Genomic DNA, 23,130 nt, shown 5'->3' on the forward strand with positions numbered 1-23,130 from the left:
CAGGAGAAGCATGCCTGCGGGCATCTAACGTGCCCAAGTCACTGTATTATGCCACTATCTCGTCGGGATTCCTGTCAGCTTGCAATATGCGGGAGCTGACTTTTTCCCATAGGAATGCATTGACCAGCGTTAATTGGCCAAATGCCATACAGAGTACAGCATTCGGCCAATCAACAATGGTTCTACCTGAGGAGGCGAAGTCTAAGATCGGTCCACAGCAGTCTCCATTCTGGTCTGATATCACATGTAGCAGTGTTGAGGGCACAGCTCTGCCACACCAGAGATGTGGCAGAGCTGGCCGTGTGCTGAGCTCTGCTACATCCAGAGATGTAGGAGAGCTGAGTGTGCGCTGAGTTTTGCTACACCAGAGATACATCTCTGGTGTAGCAGAGCTCAGCGTACCCTCAGCTCTGCTACATCTTGGGTGCAATTCCCTAGAGCTGCTGATAGAACAATGGAAGAAAGGAAAAACAGACAGTGAGCCCTAAACTTAACCCAGCCCCTGTCCCTACCTAACTGCCTGAACTGTCCCAATGACAGGGGCAACTGGGCAGCGATCCCTTCTCTAAAAGCGTACACAGAACAAGACAAAACAAACAACACAGAAGACAAGTCAGCAAGCCAAGGGTCAAAGCCAGAGAGAAAAAGCAGTACAAAAATATAATCCAAAAGAGTAGCCACAAGGGTAAGAGGTGAATAATACAACAGAAAAGAGCAGTAGGAAGCTAGTGAGGACAAAGTCACAGGACAGAGTCAAAATAGCCAGGAGACCTGTGAGGGCTGATGACCTGTATATAGGAAGTCCGGGACCTGCATCAGACTTTATTGGTAGACAGGCTGTCAATCACACAGGCAAGGCCAAGAGGGAAACAATGTGCAGGAGATGGGTGTGGTGGAAATTCAATTACAGAGCAGAGGTAATAGAGCAGTGTTCAGACAGAGCAACAAAAAACTCTAAGAAAGTAATCAAACTGAACACACCTCCTGTGCCCTAGTGTACGAGCGAAGGGTGGCGCAGAGACCCGAACAGGCAGAGATGTTGCAATGTATTAGTACAATGTTTAGTAAGAAGAACTACATAAGGAAATGGACTATATACTTTTCCCTAATCTTTAATGGCTCTTTTAATTATAAATACAGTGTGTAAAGTCTCTCCTGAGCAATGCTCCAGCTGAATGTAGCTAAGGAGAATCCATCTTCAGCCCCTATTCAACAAAATGAATACAGTTAGATATAACCTCCAGAGACAAAATGTTTCTCCTCTCCCTGCCCTGCTGCTGTCTCCTTACATCCCTGCCACTGCCTTACTACATAGTTAAAGGGGAGCCAAACCTCCTGGCAGTGTATTCACTATAGTACAAGGTGAAGCTTACTAATACAGATGGTACACCCTGCTGCATTGATTAGAAGCTTTAAGGCTAAGGCCCCACGTTGCGAGCCACAACTACAAAGGAAATTTCTGCAGCGGAAAAGCATTGTGTTTTTTTCAGCAGCGGTCTTCACCGAAAGTCCGCAGAATTTTCCTCTGCTGACTTTATGTTTCTATTATACCTATAGGGAAAACGCCAACGTTTCCGTTGGTATGATAGAAAGTCTGTGATTTACAAAAACAAGCTGTTTTTGAATTTGTGGATATTTTTCTGCAGTGTGTGGTTGGGATTAGCCAGATCCCATCCGTTTTACATGTACTGTACAACACTACTGTGACATCTCCTCAGCAGCGAAACCATGGCCCCATCCTTAATAGCGTTGTCTGTGGGTTGGACGTCATTTAGCATGATCAATCTTGCCCTGCTCAGGGTAATATGGGGTCAGTTACATGATCTGGAGCAGGATCATTACTAGGGGAGCAGAAATAGAAAATTTCTGACCCTCAGGCAGAGCTATTAAAAGCTTCTAGTTAGAGCAATGGACGAGAAGCCTGAGGCTGGATGTTACAGTGAGCCACATTCAGTGTGTTTTCCACGTGCTAAATATGGAATCTCTTTAGCGGAGAGCCTGTTTTTGAATTAAAGGAGTCAAAATCCCTAAATCAAGTATATGAAATATATATACATATATATATATATATACATATACAGTGCCTTGTGAAAGTATTTGGCCCCCTTGAACTTTTCAATCTTTTGTCACATCTCAGGCTTCAAACATAGAGGTATAAAATTTTAATTTTTTTGGAGAAGAACCAACAAGAATTGGGACACAATTGTGAAGTGGAACAAAATTTTTTGGATATTTTAAACTTTTTTATCAAACAAAAAAACTGAAAAATTGAGCGTGCAAAATTATTCGGCCCCCTTGCGTTAATATCTTGTAGCGCCACCTTTTGCTGTGATTACAAGTCGAGTGGGGTATGTCTCTATCAGCTTTGCACATCGAGAGACTGAAATTCTTGCCCATTCTTCCTTTCAAAACAGCTGTTGCTCAGTGAGGTTGGATGGAGACGTTTGTGAACAGCAGTTTTCAGCTCTTTCCACAGATTCTCGATTGGATTCAGGTCTGGACTTTGACTTGGCCATTCTAACACCTGGATACCTTTATTTGTGAGCCATTCCATTGTAGATTTTGCTTTATGTTTTGCATCATTGTCTTGTTGGAAGATAAATCTCCATCTCAGTCTCAGGTCTTTTGCAGACTCCTACAGGTTTTCTTCCAGAATGGTCCTGTATTTGGATCCATCAATCTTCCCATCAATTTGAACCATCTTCCCTGTCCCTGCTGAAGAAAAGTAGGCCCAAACTTTTATGCCAAACATATCGTTTTGCATTGTGGCCAAAAAGTTGGATTTTGGCTTCATCTGACCAGAGAACCTCCTTCCACATGTTTGGTGTCTCCAAGGAGGCTTGTGGAAAACTTTAAGCAAGACTTTTTATGGATATATTTGAGAAATGGCTTTCTTCTTGCCACTCTTCCATAAAGGCCAGATGTGTGCAGTGTACGACTGATTGTTGTCCTATGGACAGACTCTCCCAGATCTCTGCAGGTCATCCAGAGTGATCATGGTCCTCTTGGCTGCATCTCTGATCAGTCTTCTCCTTGTTTGAGATGAACGTTTAGAAGGACGGCCAGTTCTTGGTAGATTTGCAGTGGTCTGATACTCCTTCCATTTCAATATGATTGCTTGCACAGTGCTCCTTGGGATGTTTAAAGCTTGGGAAATCATTTTGTATCCAAATCCGGGTTTAAACTTCTCCACAACAGTATCTCGGACCTGCCTGGTGTGTTCCTTGGTCTTCATGATGCTCTCTGCGCTTTAGACAGAATCCTGAGACTATCACAGAGCAGGTGCATTTATACGGAGACTTGGTTACACACAGGTGGATTCTATTTATCATCATCAGTCATTTAGGACAACATTGGATCAGTCAGAGATTCGCACTGAACTGAATCGAGTGAGTTTGCTGCACTGAAAGTAAAGGGGCCGAATAATATTGCACGCCCCACTTTTCAGTTTTTTATTTGTTTAAAAAAGTTTCAAATATCCAATAAATTTCGTTCCACTTCACAATTGTGTCAAAAAAATTTAAAATTTAATATCTTTATGTTTGAAGCCTGAAATGTGGCAAAAGATTGAAAAGTTCAAGGGGGCCGGATACTTTCGCAAGGCACTGTATATACATATGTAATCCAGTACCCTATACAATTAAAAATAAAATATGTTAAAGCAACAGCTACTATAAGTGCTACGATAGGTTCCATCCTTACAATACTTGTTGCTCAGGAATGGTAAGGGCTAGAGGGAAAATTCCAACTGCACTGGAATCAGAGGATTGTTACTAGAGATGAGCGAACAGTAAAATGTTCGAGGTTTGATATTCGTTTTGAGTAGCCCCTCAATATTCGACTACTCGAATCGAATATCAAACCCTATTATAGTCTATGGGGGGGAAATGCTCGTTTCAGGGGAAGGCAACATTCAATCAAATTATACTTACCAAGTCCACGAGTGAGGGTTGGGCTGGATCCTCCGAGAAGTCTTCTCCTTGCAGCGTCCCCACGGCATCTTCCGGCTGTGAATTCACTCTGCCAGGCATCGGGCCTGGGCAGAACCGACTGCGCATGCCCGTACTACAAGCGGACATGTGCAATCGGCTCTGCCCAGGCCCGATGCCTGGCAGAGTAAATCCAGAGCTGGAAGACGCCGCGGGGAAGCTGCACGGAGAAGACTTCTAAAGGTAGGAGAAGAACTAGCATTGATTGGCCGACTGTATAGCATTCTGCCAATCAATGCTGGTTCTGCATCGAACTTTTCCATTCGAATAGCGAGTGGTACTCGATCGAGTACGAGTATTTCAAATACCGTAGTATTCGATTGAATACGTACTCGATCGAGTACTACTCGCTCATCTCTAATTGTTACCTATTAACATATGCTAAGAACTAGAATTGGTGGACGTGGTGAAAGGTCCTCTTTAAGTATGAACTATTTCTGAAGATATGCTTACATTACTGATAACCTTGATTTCACCATATAATGAAAGGGCTACGACCTTTTCTGTACAGTATCGGTAGGACCCTTATATCTTATGGCTACGTATATCACCTTGCCACTGTTACTGACTTTCGATACAACTTCCCTTTCAATAAAGTATCCACCAGCCTTGCCTTATCAGGGTCATGTCATCTGAATTGTATTTTCCTACACCCCATTCTTGTCTTGTTTTTCACATTGTTCGACATTGGTTTGTGATAATTTTACATTCCCGAAGTAGCGGATATTGGCAATATTCTCCACCACTCAATAACCTCATGTTAAGTCCACTGGATATAGAACATGTATATATAGTACTTGACTATCTAATCATAATAAAGTAGCTTGATGTAAAATCTTAGACTTTCATCCATTACATAGTCATACTCATGCGTAGTCATGTTTTCAGGAAATCAAGTGAGAACCTAGAATATCCTGTTTAGGGTAGGGATCTATTAAATGGCCAATAATAATAAATCCATATATAACGCTACTAATATAGAGACCCCGGTCCCCTGAGAGGCAAAAGCACCAGACGGCGAGTAATACATCTAAATGCTAATCAGTCATTTGCTTTGGGATTTGTGATTCTAGAGCAAATAGACGTTTCTGGCCGCCTGCCATGTTTTATATTCCCTTCTAAGTTTAGTGGAAGAGATTGATTAAACATATTTAATGTTCTACGAGAAATAATTTAATTGATCTTTTAAATGTCGTTTTTACATTTGCCATTTTCTGCAGATTAATTTCCTAATTAATCTTTGTAATGGTCAGGGTTCCATATTCCCTGCGCAGACATATGGAGGGGTTTATTATGTGTTGGTAGGCCAACTTTCTGGCATGAAAATTTTTTGGACAAACCATATTTTCATGAAAAATTAGTGTTATTTTCTTCCACTCAAGCCAAATGAGAGTGGTTTATTGGAGGGGATGGATCTTCCCACAACCTGACAGATTTGCAGTAATTTACATCAGAAACTACCACAAGTCTTAGTTCACATCTGTGCCTGTGTCTCCACAATGTCCACCTGACACTGGCAGATAAAAAAGTCCTGCATGGAGTATTAAAATCATGGACACCCGACGGACCCCATTATAGTCAATAGTCTACTTCAAGATTTCTCCCGTGCATCCCCCATACTCTGGAACTCCTTACCAAGACACATAAGACTGACCCCCACAATCATAGGATTCAAGAAGGCCTTGAAGACTCACCTATTCAGGAAGGCCTACAACCTCCAATAAGACTATCACCACACCGCCATCTGTACAGTCTCCCAGTAAGGGGAGCCATACTGTATACTGTATTATTCATCTCAGCATAAAACCTTTGCTCCTTAGCAGCCCTATAGACATTTTTCATGGGAATCCTTTTATCGACATGTCTGTAGAACCTGAATATAAGATGCACCAGTCAGCGCTGTATAGTAACTTACTGTTACATTCTGCTGGCTCGCCGGTGGTTATGCCAATTGTTCTATTGCCAGTTCTGCTATCCCATATTCATGCATCTACTTACTATCCCTACCTGTACTTCTGATTCCATCCAATTTCTAAGTTTTAAGGATACTTCTCCCATCTTACCCGAACAAGATATTGCTCTTCACTGAAGCTCTCGTCTAAACCATTAGTGATCTAGAAGATCCACAGCTCCAGTAGGCCAATATTACAGTTTCATTATATTAGTTTTTTTATAGCATGTTTTGCTTTTGGATTTCCTACGCCAGTATAAGCAGCGCCCCCATTTGGTAATGCTTGATTAAAGGACAGTAAATTGGAATGAATATTCATAAAAAGGTTTGTGCCATCGATGTTTTTTTTTGTTGTTTTTTTTTAAATGTAGATTGTGAGCCCCACATAGAGCTCACAATGTACATATTTCCCTATCAGTATGTCTTTTTTTTGGAATATGGGATGGAAATCCATGCAAACACGGGGAGAACATACAAGCTCCTTGCAGATAGTATTTTGCCCTTGGCGGGATTTGAACCGAGGACTCCAGCGCTGCAGTGCTAACCACTGAGCCACCGTGTGGCACCTGCTGTGCCATTGATGTTTGACCTGTCCAAACAAAGCATCGATCAGCCAACAAACGAGCCAATGATCACATCTTCCATGCCACATAAATGATGCACAATATTTGTTCCCATATCAGACATCAGTCTCGTCATTTCATTATGGTGAGACAAGAGACAAGATTTTTTTGTCATCAGAAAGTATATCCGTTTATAGTACATGACCTACTATACGTGATCATTTACATAGCCATCGTATGACGCTAATTGTGCTCTCTCTTTAGACCTGACATTATGCTAATGTAAGAATCCCAAGGCTACATTAGCATAACCCAAAGTCATTTAGCATCAATTATTTTACGGATATAAAAGTACACTTTAATCTTAAAGAACTTCTCAGGATCTTAACAGAACGGAAACATTTCCAAGACAATTGTAAGACTGTGTAATGATCGGACTAATCAGACTCCATTATAATGGTTGTACAGAACACGATTCTATTATACCTGGTGATTTTTGCCATCTCATTACGGCTCAGAGTACTCAGCACAGAGCTGTCTCCAATGCGCTTTTTAATCCATAGCTCATACCCGATACGGGTGTAAAGAAGAAGCATGGCTGCAAGGGGTACTAAGAACAGGGCCACGAGGATAAATATGGCGTAAGCTCTGCGTAGGGCAACATCACTCCATGACTCAAGGCAACATACATGGTACAAGTTGTAGAGCAAGTCATATTTCACCTGCAATGCAAGAATATACAGAGTCAGTCGTAAATATAATACCCAACCAGTAATATCACCCTATCCCAAAAGTACTTGATATCATATTCAATAACATTGTGGCATTACAGGAGTATCTGTATTAACAAACCCATTGCCTACCTCTAATGTTTGTACATGTAGCATTGGAGAACCTACAACAATAGCGATAGTCCATACAAACCCTACAAGACAAAAGAGAATGGTCTATAGAGGACGAAGACAGAAATTCATTTAGTAACAGACTATTCTCATGTATGGAATGGGAGACTAATGAAAGGGCAACAAACATCCATTAAAGGAGAATAAAAAAACATGGGACCGAGCTGCAGCATGGCCATGTGACCAATGGACACGAGAAGAGGAAAGCAGCCATGTCCTGCACAACCCCATTAATAGATTAATCTGTCAGGGTGCTGAAATAGGTCACATGGAGCCTGCAACTTCCAGAACATAGGCTGTTCACTTTCTCATTGAATGGGTGTATAAGAAATAGAGTACAGCTATAGGATATCCATATTATATGTACTAAATGTCAGACTACTGGGAACCCAACTGGCTGGAAGAAAGGATTTTATATCAACTATTGCTTTACAAAAATCTTCATTGGGAATTATTTTCTACTGTAGTGTATGCTTAACACCAAGGCGTGCGGGATGTTGTCTTGAGTCTTTTAATAACTTTTAATGCCTTCTTTTGTTAAGATATCATGCTGCTGAAAGTCAAGATTCATTTTACTAAATCTTTATGGGTGCAAGTGACCAAAAGACCATGGATACTGGATTCTACATAGTCCAGTCCCATTAATGTGACCATCTGTCAAAATCCAGAATAACCACCTTTGGCAGAGCGGACCACTGCAAGACGTGCAGGAAGAGAGGGGATGCTGTGATGATGTTCACTAGGATGTTGAGCCATGCCGACTCCAGTGCTGTGGCCAGCTGCGCTAGGTTACGTGGTTTAGCATCCATGGCCTGAACAACCCGATCGAGGTGGTCCCACAGATTCTCGATTGGGTTCAAGTCCGGGGAATTTGCTGGCCAAGGGAGTACGGTAAACTCATCCTGGTGCTCCTTGAACCACGCACGTACACTGCGAGCTTTATGACACGTTGCATTGTCCTGCTGGTAGATGCCATCATCCTGAGGAAAAACATTTCACATGTAGAGGTGAACATGGTCCGCAAGGATAGATGCATACTTGTGCTGATCCATCGTGCCTTCCACAATGATGAGTGCACCCAGATGGCTGATGAGACGTGCCTTCTGCAATTGGGTATTTAACGTAGGCAGTGGTCACATTAATATGACTGGACTGTGTAAAAATAAAATATATAACTAATTGTTTTTCATCATGATACCGCTTGAGGCCAAGGCCCCACATTGCATAAAGGCCATAGATTGGCAGCCAATCCCATCCACAAATATGCTTAGCAGATATTGCGATCTCCAAAAAGCGTTGCGTGTCAATTATACCTATGGAAATGCCGGTGGTTTACCTATAGGTATAGTGGAAGCAGAGAGTCAGCAGAGGAAATCTCTGTGGACTTTTTCCTGCAGGGCTTTTTTTGCTGTGGCCCGGTACATGGGGTTAGCCTAAAGGTAAATTGTATATTTATAACAAATCAGATAAAGGGAACCAACGGACGACAGCCATTCTCTCTTCCTTAACATATACTATTATCTTAATAAGGTTCTCTAATGCCCTCTGGGGACATATGGGACTATAAAGTGAGGACCCTCAGTCTGGACAGGTAAGACCTATGAACCTCATGTAAGCAGCTAGTCATAAGGACGAGGGCATCTGGTGTATGTACAGAGTCCCCCAAAATGGGCCTCTGCTGGTAGTAGACTGTTGTAGTAGTGTGTAACATGTTTTCTAATGGTTTGTACTTTTTGGCACTGTTTGTCTCTGGGTATTTGGACTTCCCAGCTGTGTGAGAAATAATGTAGACCACATTTGGTATTATACCACTGTATATAATATAAAAGAAAGAGGAAGCCATAATAATGAGAACCCCAGTCTTACCAAGCATCTTGTAGGCTCTTCTGTTGGTGTACTGCCTTTTCATTTTCAGTGGGTGGACGATCCCTTGGTATCTCTCCACTGCGATACATGTCATAGTCAATGTACTGGCCACCACTGCTGTGGTTTGTATAAATGGAACCATCTTACAGACAAATGGTCCTGTGGAAGAATAGAGAAAGTAACAAGTTATTCTATTACTATTGTTGTGAGGTTTATCAAGTGTTTTGTATAGAGATGAGCTTTGTCCTGAATTTCTTGGTGGTGCTATAGTTATGGATTTATTCTATGATCTTGGTTGTGGTTATGCATTTATATTATAAGTTTGATTCTGTATGTATTTACTTTACTTGGTTCTAGTATTTATTTATGTATCATGCCGAGGTCTTTCTCTTTACTAAGCATTGTCCTGGCATAGACATCCTTACACACACACACACACACACACACACATATATATATATATATATATATATATATATATATATATATATATATATAAGACCTATATGAATAGATTTTAAAGAGAAATAAATATTTTGGTTCTAGACATCGGAAGGTGTCAAGTTATAACCTCGTGACATGCTGAGAGACAACAATTGTTGCTATATATTATATACAAATATAAATTTATTACTATTAGTTCATATCTATACATAGAAATTTGAGGTTCTTCATATATTATTGATCAAACTTGTAAACTCCCATCTGCCACAACAGGGCGACCTCATTCATATGGTATCCTACACTAAACAGATATACCTCTACTGAGCCAGAATAGGTCTACAGTATGTTTGCCGGGCAGGTAGTGTCATATACACATATGAATTTACTACTATTGGTTACTCAAATCTACTATTGGAATCTCAAATTTATATGTATAGATAGTAACTAATAGTAGCACATGCATATGTGTATATAATATATAGCAGCAGTGTGCTATTTATATTGGTATTGGCGCTGTTTATAGAGTGCTGCTGTAATTTTTTGTATTTCTATTTATTACCATAGCAGCTTGTATTTTGTCTTCTATCTGTATACACACAGATATACACCTCTGTTTCTTAGACATATCATCAGAGGTGTATATTGTAGAGTAAGGTCTATGCTAAATTGTGGTTGAAGGTGCCAAGATATAACCCCATGACATGCTGAGAGACAACTATGAACATTCATTTGTTAGCAATCGTCTTAGCGTTACATCTGGAACGTACAAAATTGCACCTGGAACATGTCAGGACATCTTAAAGACCTCAGATATGTCAGATATGTGCAGTGATGTTTAAACCCCCCCCCCCCACACTTTTCATTTCCGTTTCCCCGCTCCTTTCTGTCTGTCACTCACTCCCTGCCCTACTTCTCTCTCCTATTTCTCCCCTTCTGCTTCGTGTTGACTCTCCTCTCCCGTGATATGGCCTCACACTGCTCGTCCTAATGTCCTATGACCCTCCCTGTGTGAAGTTACTTGTTTCTTGATATTTACGACCTCCCTTTTATGTCTCTTTTTTGTTGAAAATGTTCATAAATCATTTAAAAAAAGAAATATTCTGGTTCTAAACATCGGAAGGTGCCAAGTTATAACCTCGTGACATGCTGAGAGACAACCAATGACATTCATTTATTAGCGACTGTCTTAGCGTTATGAACGGAACGTACAAAATTGCACCTTTTAAAAAATTCTGGAACGTGCCGGTACACTGTTGAGACCTCAGATGTGTTAGATATGTGTGCAGTGATTTTTCTGGGCTTCTTGTCAGCAATTTCAGTGAAGCAGACGCCTATCAGCCTGAAATAGCTGACAAGTAACAGTGGATTACATATAACAGCAGAGAAAATGGAAATATGATAGACTTTAGGTTTAAGGTGACGATAGGCAGAATGACAATTGTGAAATGATTGTCAGCTTGCCAGCTACTTGCTACCATTCACCCAGTGACATACATCATTGCCTAGGCTGAATGTGCAAGATGCAGGAGATAACAGGCTCATAGACATCCCTGGTACTGCAAAAGGGTACTGGAGAAGAAAAACCTATTACCCCATAGAGCAACCATTGGCCATCATGATAATCCACCAGGATATTTTGGATCCACCAACAAATATGTAACACCTATGCCCTGCTGTAGTGTCAGCATTAGGGTTGAGCCGATCTTGACTTTTCAGGATCGATTTTAAAATCCGATTTCCGATCATTTTTCATTCGAATCCGATCTCGATCCCAATGCAAGTCAATGGGATTTTTTTATTAATCGGAGATCGGATTTTAAAAGCAATCCTATTCACTATACAGCATGGAATCTAACAATTGTTAGAATCCACGCTGTGTAGTGAATCACTAAATAGCCAGAGGATTTTTTTTTAATCCTCTGGCTACTTAGTCCCCCCTGGTGTCCACTTACCTCCAGAGATAGCTGGTCCGGTGCCCTGTCCTTCCTTCCTTCTTTGCTTCACTGCCGCTCCACGCTGCTCCCTGCCCCTTCCCTGCCAGGTTAGGAGAGTGTCGGCGGGTTAGGAGAGTGTGGGCGGGTACTGGGAGGGAAAACGTCACATCTCCCCGCCCTGTACCCGCCCACACTCTCCTAAGCCACAAGCCCCGCCTACCTAGCGCTTTAAACACTAACCTAGGAGGCGGGGCAGTGAGACAAGAAGAAGGAGGGCACCAGAGCAGCCATCTCTAGAGGTAAGTAGCTGCTATAGATGTTAGTTTAGCCTCCCATTCCAATGAATGGAGGCAGCCGGCGCGCAGGGGGTTAAGGCTGTGTGCCGGCTGCTTCCATTCATTCCTATGGAACTGCAGTGGAGCCTTCACACTGAGTATACACTATATACTCAGTGTGAAGGCATTGTGGGAAATAGTACCGATCTTGATCCCACCTAAAAAGATTGTGTTCGGAATTCCAATCGTGATCGTGAAATTTTCTCGATCGCTGATCGGAATCCGATTTTTTCCGAACACGATCGCTCAACCCTAGTCAGCATCCTACCGCCATCTAGATTACATTGGTATGCTATGTCTATTTATACACCAATTGTATATTAATTTAAGTGAAAGTATATTTTCAGACATTTTGTGTTTAATTGGTGGCTACGGTGTATAATGTAGATTGCAATGTAACAGTAATACATATCCTATTTTCTTGTATAGGGTTGTCTTTGTATTTCTAGAAGGTCAATCTTGATACCGTTTAGACTTTTTTCTTATGCGAAACACAACACTTCAAGGGATAGAGCTATAATAAAGCAGGCTGGGAAACTCGGCAAGATGCTATAAATTTCTATGAAAGCTATATTAAATGTTTGGTCTCTGTAATATCAGAACAACTCAATGACAGGCGTCAATGCTTGGAAATGTCGCTTTCAATTTCTTCTATAAACTGGAAGACTGAAATAAATCAGGAATCTCATCACGAGCCCGTTCCCTTAGTTGTGATGTACGGCATGGGAAGATTAGTGTTCTCATTTCTGTTTGAATGTATGCAGATATGTATTTACCAAGAATTATTGCTCATGCTCTATAGTATACGTGTATGAATAGTGGATAAAAGACATCAACACTCGGCTCAGTAATTGGAAAAATCCAAGCGCCCTCCAGTATTAACATCAGCACCTGGAGCTTTATGGCAAGCCTTAAGTACAATGCCAGGCATCAGACAGAGTGGTGTAAAGCACAATGCCACCGCCGAAGTCTGGAACAGTGGAAATATGTTCTGTAGAGTGACGTATCACACTTCTCTAGCTGACAACATGATCGACGAGTCTGGGTTTGACAAATAGAAGGAGAATGTTGCGTGCCTGACTGTGCCAAATGTAAGGCTTGGTGGAGGAGAGAGAACATTTTGGAGAAGGCTGTTTTCTGTTACAGCTTACCTATGTCCCAGTGCAAAAAGCAAAGTCCATGTAGACATCGCAAACAATTTAACCCCATCAAGCACTTTTAAGCTGGGTTCACACTAGCGTTGGTGTCTGACAACTAGTGTCCAATGCTAATGTCCACGCAAGATTTTAGCATGGGACACTAGCTGCGTCCGTTACAATTTGCATTATTTTAAATGGGACATCATGTAGTGTCCTTTAGTATCAGTGGGTGTCCTTAAGTGTCCATTTACAAAGATGTCCGATTTTTCGAGCGGACAGCTAAATCCTACATGCACGATTTAGCTGTCGGCTTGAAAAATCGGACATCTTTGTAAATGAACACTTAAGGACACAGACAGTAGCGTACGCTATATAATATCCCATTTAAAATAATGCAAATTGTAACGGACGCAGCTAGTGTCCGATGCTAAAATATTGTGCAGACATTAGCATCGGACACTAGCTGTCGGACACCGACGCTAGTGTGAGCGCCCCCTTAGGATAAAATGGAATGGACATTGCGAGTCAGGCCCTCTCGCCCAACATTTTTGTTTGACTTTGCACTTCTGGATGAATGAGCAAGAATTCCTACAGAGACACTCCAAAATCTTGTAGAAAGCTTTCCTAGAAGAATGAAGGCATTGTACATGATTGTATTTATTTGTTTATTTATGGTCTATTCTTAGGATATGCAATTAATATCTGATTGGTGTGGGGGGGGGGGGGAGGGGTGAGAGTCAGACCCTTCAAGGATCAGCTGTTCAGAGTTACATCCAGTCTGTGTACTATATACTGCAGGGAGCAGGGAGCAGTTGTCTCTAAGCCCTGTATAGTAGCCCAGCATGGGTACTGCAATACTTTGCATTCTACTGTCCATTGACCCTGGCCCTGCTTCTACTGGATATAAGGATCCCATACATCTTTACATGGTTCCTACTGTAGATCTTTTAACAACTTTGATGATAAAACTTCCATCCGTCTTTGGTAAAGATCTTTTTCCTCAAAGATGCCAATGGGTCTAGCTGGCAACAAGGCAGTAGATAGGCCAGGTAGCTTTAAAAGTTGCAGCTGGAAAGTGGTTGCTCCACAGAACCCGTCTCAATAAATGGGTTGTCCTTTTGGAAATCTCTAACTCTTAGTAGGGTCTCTTGAAAAATCACTGATATCAATGTCTTGTAGAACCTCTGCTGATAAACTAATCCTTTCCCGAAACTGACCAGTATGCCCAGAAATTATTACATTTCACCACTTTAACAATATAGGAAGAATATGCAAATCTGACTTCCATGATGTAATTAGGATGCCAATGCCTCAAGTATGCACACCAATAGAGGGCGCTGACTGAGAATGTCTGACAGAGTCTCAGTCAAGACATCCAATAGAGGGCGCTCCCTTTAACATCATGCTGACCTTCTCAGAGGCCTTTGTTTGCAATGATGTTGGGATTTTACCAAATACAGTCTTCTCAGCCAAGGACAGCTGTTTCGATGTATTTGCATCTCATCAGCTTGGCGCAGAGAGGACTGATCTGGCAGAGGTGAGAGGCTTAGACAGGGTTGAGGGGATATCGTCACTCCATAGGGAGAGACCACCATTTAGGTGGGTGGAGTCTTATTAAGCCATGAGCGCTCCACTGTGCAAAGGAACACACACAGTGGAGCGCTCATGGCTTAATAAGACTCCACACACCTAAATGATGGTTCTCTCCCTATGGAGTGACGATATCCCCTCAACCACTTTAACAATAGGCATTAACTAATCTATTATTTATTAAAAAGGATCTCCACCAACTCATTGTATCCTTAATATACGCTGCTCCACTGAATCCAGCCCAGTTGGAATTTTTTCTCTAGTATCCACCATTCCTGTGCATTAGTTTCTGTCAATTTCAGTATAATTGATCTGAAACTAATAGCACCAATTGCTCACGGATGACAGCGATGGTCTTTGTGACTACTCTCCACTCTGGTCTATTACTTAGAATTCCCAATTAGGGTATACAGGCATGAAAATGGGTTTTCTAAACTGGATATTAACTGTGCCGTCTATAACCTATTCAAGTGAATATCTTGGCACAGTCACTAAAAAGAGCCAGTCGATTTATAGAAATGACAGGCCCCATAGCAAAAATCAAAATGGTGTCCACTTTCCCTGTTTGTCCATATCTTGGTTCCTAATTATTTATTGCATTCCCATGTAATACTTTTTACATTGTTTGGGATATTATCGTTAGATTTATTATCACTTTTATAATGGATTTGTTGTAATCCATTTATTGCTTCTTTTATAATGTATGTATTCATAGGAGATTACGTTTATTATGCATATATTACCAGTTTTATCGTGGATTCGCTCTCAGCCATTTATTGCTTCTTTTACTATGTATATATTCATTGGAGATTATTTGTGTTCCCCAATTTGGTGATTAATATTCTATTGTATATTGTTTTTACTGCTGTAGTTGTTACTGTTATCATTTTATCGCTGTGTTTCCTCTTGTTGATAACTCTAATAGATGGCACTATAAGCTTATGCACTAATTCTGTGGCTGAATAAGCATCAGCGGTAGAGATGAGCGAACACTAAAATGTTCGAGGTTCGAAATTCGATTCGAACAGCCGCTCAATGTTCGTGTGTTCGAACGGGTTTCGAACCCCATTATAGTCTATGGGGAACAGATACTCGTTAAGGGGGAAACTCAAATCCGTGTCTGGAGGGTCACCAAGTCCACTATGACACCCCAGGAAATGATGCCAACACCTCTGGAATGACACTGGGACAGCAGGGGAAGCATGTCTGGGGGCATCTAACACACCAAAGACCCTCTATTACCCCAACATCACAGCCTAACAACTACACACTTTACACACTCAATACCACCTCTCTGACAGTAGGAAAACACCTTGAAACATGTGTATTTGGCACTTGCAGTGAGGAGAGCTTGTCACCAGCAGTGAATTTGGCCCTTGTAGTAAGTTGAGGTTGGCACCAATATTTGTTTTGAAAATCAGGGTGGATTGAGCCTCTAACCAGCAGAGTTTGGGCAAATTCATGGTGGAGGGAGCCTCTAAACACCCCAGTTTGGGCAAATTCATGGTGGAGGGAGCCTCTAAAAACCCCAGTTTGGACCAATTCATGGTGGAGGGAGCCTCTAACCAGCCCAGTTTGGGCAAATTCATGGTGGAGGGAGCCTCTAAACAGGCCAGTTTGGGCAAATTCATGGTGGAGGGAGCCTCTAACCAGCCCAGTTTGGACCAATTAATGGTGGAGGGAGCCTCTAACCAGCCCAGTTTGGACCAATTCATGGTGGAGGGAGCCTCTAAACAGCCAAGTTTGGACCAATTCATGGTGGAGGGAGCCTCTAAAAACCCCAGTTTGGACCAATTCATGGTGGAGGGAGCCTCTAACCAGCCCAGTTTGGGCAAATTCATGGTGGAGGGAGCCTCTAAACAGGCCAGTTTGGGCAAATTCATGGTGGAGGGAGCCTCTAACCAGCCCAGTTTGGACCAATTAATGGTGGAGGGAGCCTCTAAACAGCCAAGTTTTGGGAAATTCATGGTGGAGGGAGCCTCTAACCAGCCCAGTTTGGACCAATTCATGGTGGAGGGAGCCTCTAAACAGCCCAGTTTGGGCAAATTCATGGTGGAGGGAGCCTCTAAAAAACCCAGTTTGGACCAATTCATGGTGGAGGGAGCCTCTAACCAGCCCAGTTTGGACCAATTAATGGTGGAGGGAGCCTCTAAACAGCCAAGTTTGGACCAATTCATGGTGGAGGGAGCCTCTAAAAACCCCAGTTTGGACCAATTCATGGTGGAGGGAGCCTCTAACCAGCCCAGTTTGGGCAAATTCATGGTGGAGGGAGCCTCTAAACAGCCCAGTTTGGGCAAATTCATGGTGGAGGGAGCCTCTAACCAGCCCAGTTTGGACCAATTAATGGTGGAGGGAGCCTCTAACCAGCCCAGTTTGGACCAATTAATGGTGGAGGGAGCCTCTAACCAGCCCAGTTTGGACCAAGTAATGGTGGAGGGAGCCTCTAAACAGCCAAGTTTTGGGAAATTCATGGTGGAGGGAGCCTCTAACCAGCCCAGTTTGGACCAATTCATGGTGGAGGGAGCCTCTAAACAGCCCAGTTTGGGCAAATTCATGGTGGAGGGAGCCTCTAAAAAACCCAGTTTGGACCAATTCATGGTGGAGGGAGCCTCTAACCAGCCCAGTTTGGACCAATTAATGGTGGAGGGAGCCTCTAAACAGCCAAGTTTGGACCAATTCATGGTGGAGGGAGCCTCTAAAAACCCCAGTTTGGACCAATTCATGGTGGAGGGAGCCTCTAACCAGCCCAGTTTGGGCAAATTCATGGTGGAGGGAGCCTCTAAACAGCCCAGTTTGGGCAAATTCATGGTGGAGGGAGCCTCTAACCAGCCCAGTTTGGACCAATTAATGGTGGAGGGAGCCTCTAACCAGCCCAGTTTGGACCAATTAATGGTGGAGGGAGCCTCTAACCAGCCCAGTTTGGACCAATTAATGGTGGAGGGAGCCTCTAAACAGCCAAGTTTTGGGAAATTCATGGTGGAGGGAGCCTCTAACCAGCCCAGTTTGGACCAATTCATGGTGGAGGGAGCCTCTAAACAGCCCAGTTTGGGCAAATTCATGGTGGAGGGAGCCTCTAAAAAACCCAGTTTGGACCAATTCATGGTGGAGGGAGCCTCTAACCAGCCCAGTTTGGACCAATTAATGGTGGAGGGAGCCTCTAAACAGCCAAGTTTGGACCAATTCATGGTGGAGGGAGCCTCTAAAAACCCCAGTTTGGACCAATTCATGGTGGAGGGAGCCTCTAACCAGCCCAGTTTGGGCAAATTCATGGTGGAGGGAGCCTCTAAACAGCCCAGTTTGGGCAAATTCATGGTGGAGGGAGCCTCTAACCAGCCCAGTTTGGACCAATTAATGGTGGAGGGAGCCTCTAACCAGCCCAGTTTGGACCAATTAATGGTGGAGGGAGCCTCTAATCAGCCCAGTTTGGACCAATTAATGGTGGAGGGAGCCTCTAAACAGCCAAGTTTTGGGAAATTCATGGTGGAGGGAGCCTCTAACCAGCCCAGTTTGGACCAATTCATGGTGGAGGGAGCCTCTAAACAGCCCAGTTTGGGCAAATTCATGGTGGAGGGAGCCTCTAAAAAACCCAGTTTGGACCAATTCATGGTGGAGGGAGCCTCTAACCAGCCCAGTTTGGACCAATTAATGGTGGAGGGAGCCTCTAAACAGCCAAGTTTTGGGAAATTCATGGTGGAGGGAGCCTCTAACCAGCCCAGTTTGGACCAATTCATGGTGGAGGGAGCCTCTAAACAGCCCAGTTTGGGCAAATTCATGGTGGAGGGAGCCTCTAAAAAACCCAGTTTGGACCAATTCATGGTGGAGGGAGCCTCTAACCAGCCCAGTTTGGACCAATTCATGGTGGAGGGAGCCTCTAAAAAACCCAGTTTGGACCAATTCATGGTGGAGGGAGCCTCTAACCAGCCCAGTTTGGACCAATTAATGGTGGAGGGAGCCTCTAAACAGCCAAGTTTTGGGAAATTCAAGGTGGAGGGAGCCTCTAACCAGCCCAGTTTGGACCAATTAATGGTGGAGGGAGCCGCTAAACAGCCCAGTTTGGGCAAATTCATGGTGGAGGGAGCCTCTAAACAGCCCAGTTTGGACCAATTCATGGTGGAGGGAGCCTCTAAAAAACCCAGTTTGGACCAATTCATGGTGGAGGGAGCCTCTAAACAGCCCAGTTTGGGCAAATTCATGGTGGAGGGAGCCTCTAACCAGCAGAGTTGTGGGAAAGCAGGGTGGAGGGAGCCTCTAACCAGCAGAGTTGGTGGAAATCAGGGTGGAGGGAGCCTCTAACCAGCAGAGTTGGGGGAAATCATGTTGGAGGGAGCCTAGTATTAGCAGAATTGTGCAACGCTTATGGTGGATGAGTATGAGGATGCGGAGGAATTGGAGAGGTTGAGTACAGACATGGAGTTTCATGTTGGGGTGCTTTACACAGGTGGGCACAAAAATGAAGGCTCTATCCAGTGGTGGTTCATTTTTATCAAAGTGAGCCGGTCGGCACTCTCAGCTGACAGACGGGTGCGCTTGTCAGTGATGATGCCACCGGCTGCACTGAACACCCTCTCAGATAGGACGCTGGCGGCAGGACAGGACAGCACCTCCAAGGCATATAGGGCAAGTTCAAGCCACAGGTCCAACTTCGACACCCAATACGTGTAGGGCGCAGAGGGGTCGGAGAGGACAGGGCTGTGGTCGGAAAGGTATTCCCGCAACATGCGCCTATACTTCTCACGCCTGGTGACACTAGGACCCTCCGTGGCGGCACTTTGGCGAGGGGGTGCCATCAAGGTGTCCCAGACCTTAGACAGTGTGCCCCTCGTTTGTGTGGACCGGTGAGAACTTGGTTGCCTACTGGAGGAACTGCCCTCCCTGCCGCCAACGTCACATGCTGGAAACATCTCCATCATATTCTGCACCAATTGCCTGTGGCAAGCATTGATGCGATTGGCCCTCCCCTCTACCGGAATAAAAGACGAGATGTTGTTTTTATACCGGGGGTCAAGGATAGCAAAGATCCAGTACTGGTTGTCCTCCATGATTTTGACAATACGCTTGTCGGTTGTAAAGCACCCCAACATGAACTCAGCCATGTCTGCCACAGTGTTAGTTGGCATGACTCCTCTGGCCCCACCGGAAAGTTCAATCTCCATTTCCTCCTCATCCTCCATGTCTACCCATCCGCGCTGCAACAATGGGACGATTCGAAGTTGCCCGGAAGCCTCCTGTATCACCATCACATCATCGGACAACTCTTCTTCCTCCTCCTCCTCCTCCTCCATTAAACGCAGTGAAGCGGACAGATGTGTGGACCTACTCTCCAGCTGTGACGGATCGGATGCTATCCCTAACTCCTCTGTGTGATCTGAGTTATCCCTGATGTCAATCAGGGATTCTCTCAGAACACACAAGAGCGGGATTGTAAGGCTCACCATCGCATCCTCAGAGCTCACCCTCCTTGTGGACTCCTCAAAGACCCGTAGGATGTCACAAAGGTCTCTCATCCATGGCCACTCATGGATGTGAAACTGAGGCAGCTGACTTTGTGGCACCCTAGGGTTTTGTAGCTGGTATTCCATCAAAGGTCTCTGCTGCTCAACCACTCTATTCAACATCTGAAACGTTGAGTTCCAGCGTGTGGGGACGTCGCACAAAAGCCGGTGTTGTGGCACATGCAGGCGTTGCTGGAGAGATTTTAAGCTAGCAGCGGCTACTGTCGACTTGCGAAAGTGGGCGCACATGCGCCGCACTTTCACCAGTAGCTCTGGAACATTGGGGTAGCTCTTTAGGAAACGTTGCACCACTAGGTTGAAGACGTGGGCCAGGCATGGAACATGTTGGAGTCCGGCAAGGTCCAGAGCTGCTACCAGGTTCCGGCCGTTATCACAAACGACCATGCCTGGGCCCAGGTGCAGCGGCTCAAACCATATTGCCGTCTCATCGAGGAGGGCATCCCTCACCTCGGAGGCAGTGTGCTGTCTGTCCCCCAAGCTGATCAGCTTCAGCACAGCCTGCTGACGTCTACCAACGCCAGTGCTGCAACGTTTCCAACTCGTAGCTGGGGTCAATCTAACAGCGGAGGAGGAGGCGGTGGCGGAGGAGGAGGCGGTGGCGGAGGAGGAGGCGGTAGAGGAGGAGGAGGAGGGGGGTGTTCTTCTCGTGTCCCTGCCAGGAATGTTAGGCGGGGAGACGAGGTACACCGGGCCAGTTTGGGAAGCAGTCCCAGCCTCAACTACATTCACCCAGTGTGCCGTCAGTGAAATGTAGCGTCCCTGTCCGCATGCACTTGTCCACGCGTCGGTGGTCAAGTGGACCTTTGTGCAAAGCGCGGAACTAAGGGCCCGCCTGATGTTGAGTGACACGTGCTGGTGCAAGGCGGGGACGGCACACCGGGAGAAGTAGTGACGGCTAGGGACGGCATAGCGAGGTGCCGCAGTTGCCATCAGGTCCAGGAAGGCGGGAGTTTCAACAAGCCGGAACGCCAACATCTCCTGGGCCAGCAGTTTAGCGATGTTGGCGTTCAAGGCTTGCGCGTGTGGGTGGTTAGCAGTGTGTTTCTGCCGCCGCTCCAATGTCTGAGAGATGGTGGGTTGTTGTAAAGAAACGCCTGATGGTGCCTTTGATGGTGCAGGAGAAGGAGATAAGACAGGACCAGGGGAGGATGAGGTAGAAGTCAACAAAGTGGCGGAGGCAGATGAAGTGGTGTCCTGGCTCGTCCTCTGGAGTGCATCGCCAGCACAGTCAGCAGTGGCAGTGGCAGAGGCAGAGGCAGTGGCAGAGGCAGTGGCAGTGGCGTGAACGGCAGGCGGCCTTTGTCCTGCCGTTGCTGCCTGCCACTGATTCCAGTGCTTGGATTCCAAATGACGGCGCATTGAAGTGGTGGACAGGTTGCTCTTCTCAGAGCCCCTAATCAATTTCGAGAGGCAAATTGTGCAGACAACACTATATCTGTCCTCGGCGCATTCCTTGAAAAAACTCCACACCTTCGAGAAACGTGCCCTCGAGGTGGGAGTTTTTCGGGGCTGGGTACGAACTGGAACATCTTGGGAGATTCCGGGTGTGGCCTGGCTACGCCTAAGCTGCTGACCTCTGCCTCTGCCTCTAGCTACCCTTTTTGGTGCTGCACCTGCCTCAACATCCACACTACTTTCCCCGCTTGACATCCCCCCTGTCCAGGTCGGGTCAGTGTCCTCATCATCCACCACTTCCTCTTCCAACTCCTGTCTCATCTCCTCCTCCCGCACAATGCGCCGGTCAACTGGATGCCCTGACGGCAACTGCGTCACATCATCGTCGATGAGGGTGGGTTGCTGGTCATCCACCACCAAATCGAACGGAGATGGAGGAGACTCTAGTGTTTGAGCATCTGGACACAGATGCTCCTCTGTTAGGTTCGTGGAATCGTGACGTGGAGAGGCAGGTTGAGGGACAATGAAAGGAGCGGAGAACAGCTCTGGGGAGCAGGGACAGTTTGGGTTATTGTTCTGTAAAGCTTCGGAATTTTGGGAGGAAGGAAGACAAGACTGTTGGGTAATAGGAGGAGAGGAGGCAGAGTCTGACTGGCTGCTGGACAATGTGCTGTAAGCGTTCTCTGACAGCCATTGCAAGACCTGTTCCTGGTTCTTGGGCCTACTAAGGTTTGTACCCTGCAGTTTAGTTAATGTGGCAAGCAACCCTGGCACTGTGGAGTGGCGCAATGCTTGCTGCCCCACAGGAGTAGGCACGGGACGCCCTGTGGCTTCACTGCTACCTTGCTCCCCAGAACCATTCCCCCGACCTCGCCCACGGCCTCGTCCACGTCCCTTTCCGGGAGCCTTGCGCATTTTGAATTCCTAGTTAGAAATTGGCACTGTATACCAGTAGTAAAAATTGTGGGTGCACGTAACCCCAATATATTCTTTGAATTCCCAGTCAGAAACTGGCACTATATGGCGGTAGCAAGAAATGAGGGTATTTATAACCCCAATATATTCTTTGAATTCCCAGTCAGACAATGGCACTGTATACCAGTAGTAAAAATTGTGGGTGCACGTAACCCCAATATATTCTTTGAATTCCCAGTCAGAAACTGGCACTATATGGCAGTAGCAAGAAATGAGGGTATTTGTATTCCCAATATACTCTTTGAATTCCCAGTCAGACAATGGCACTGTATACCAGTAGTAAAAATTGTGGGTGCACGTAACCCCAATATATTCTTTGAATTCCCAGTCAGACACTGGCACTATATGGCAGTAGCAAGAAATGAGGGTATTTGTATTCCCAATATACTCTTTGAATTCCCAGTCAGACAATGGCACTGTATACCAGTAGTAAAAATTGTGGGTGCACGTAACCCCAATATATTCTTTGAATTCCCAGTCAGAAACTGGCACTATATGGCAGTAGCAAGAAATGAGGGTATTTGTATTCCCAAT

General features: G+C 44.8%; 1 protein-coding gene across 1 annotated transcript in view; it reads right to left on the reverse strand.

The window, feature by feature from the left end:
* Positions 1-23,130, reverse strand: part of LOC142202745 (pyroglutamylated RF-amide peptide receptor-like) — a 124,637-nt gene that overhangs the window by 7,061 nt on the left and 94,446 nt on the right. The window contains exons 2-4 of the mRNA XM_075273043.1: positions 9,272-9,430; positions 7,367-7,428; positions 6,990-7,225 (exon numbers count right to left, since the gene is read on the reverse strand). Of these exons, the coding sequence (XP_075129144.1) occupies positions 6,990-7,225; positions 7,367-7,428; positions 9,272-9,430 (457 nt within the window). The remainder of the gene's footprint in view (positions 1-6,989; positions 7,226-7,366; positions 7,429-9,271; positions 9,431-23,130) is intronic.

This window comes from Leptodactylus fuscus, chromosome 5, assembly GCF_031893055.1.
Source record: "Leptodactylus fuscus isolate aLepFus1 chromosome 5, aLepFus1.hap2, whole genome shotgun sequence".
NCBI classification, from domain to species: Eukaryota; Metazoa; Chordata; class Amphibia; order Anura; family Leptodactylidae; genus Leptodactylus; species Leptodactylus fuscus.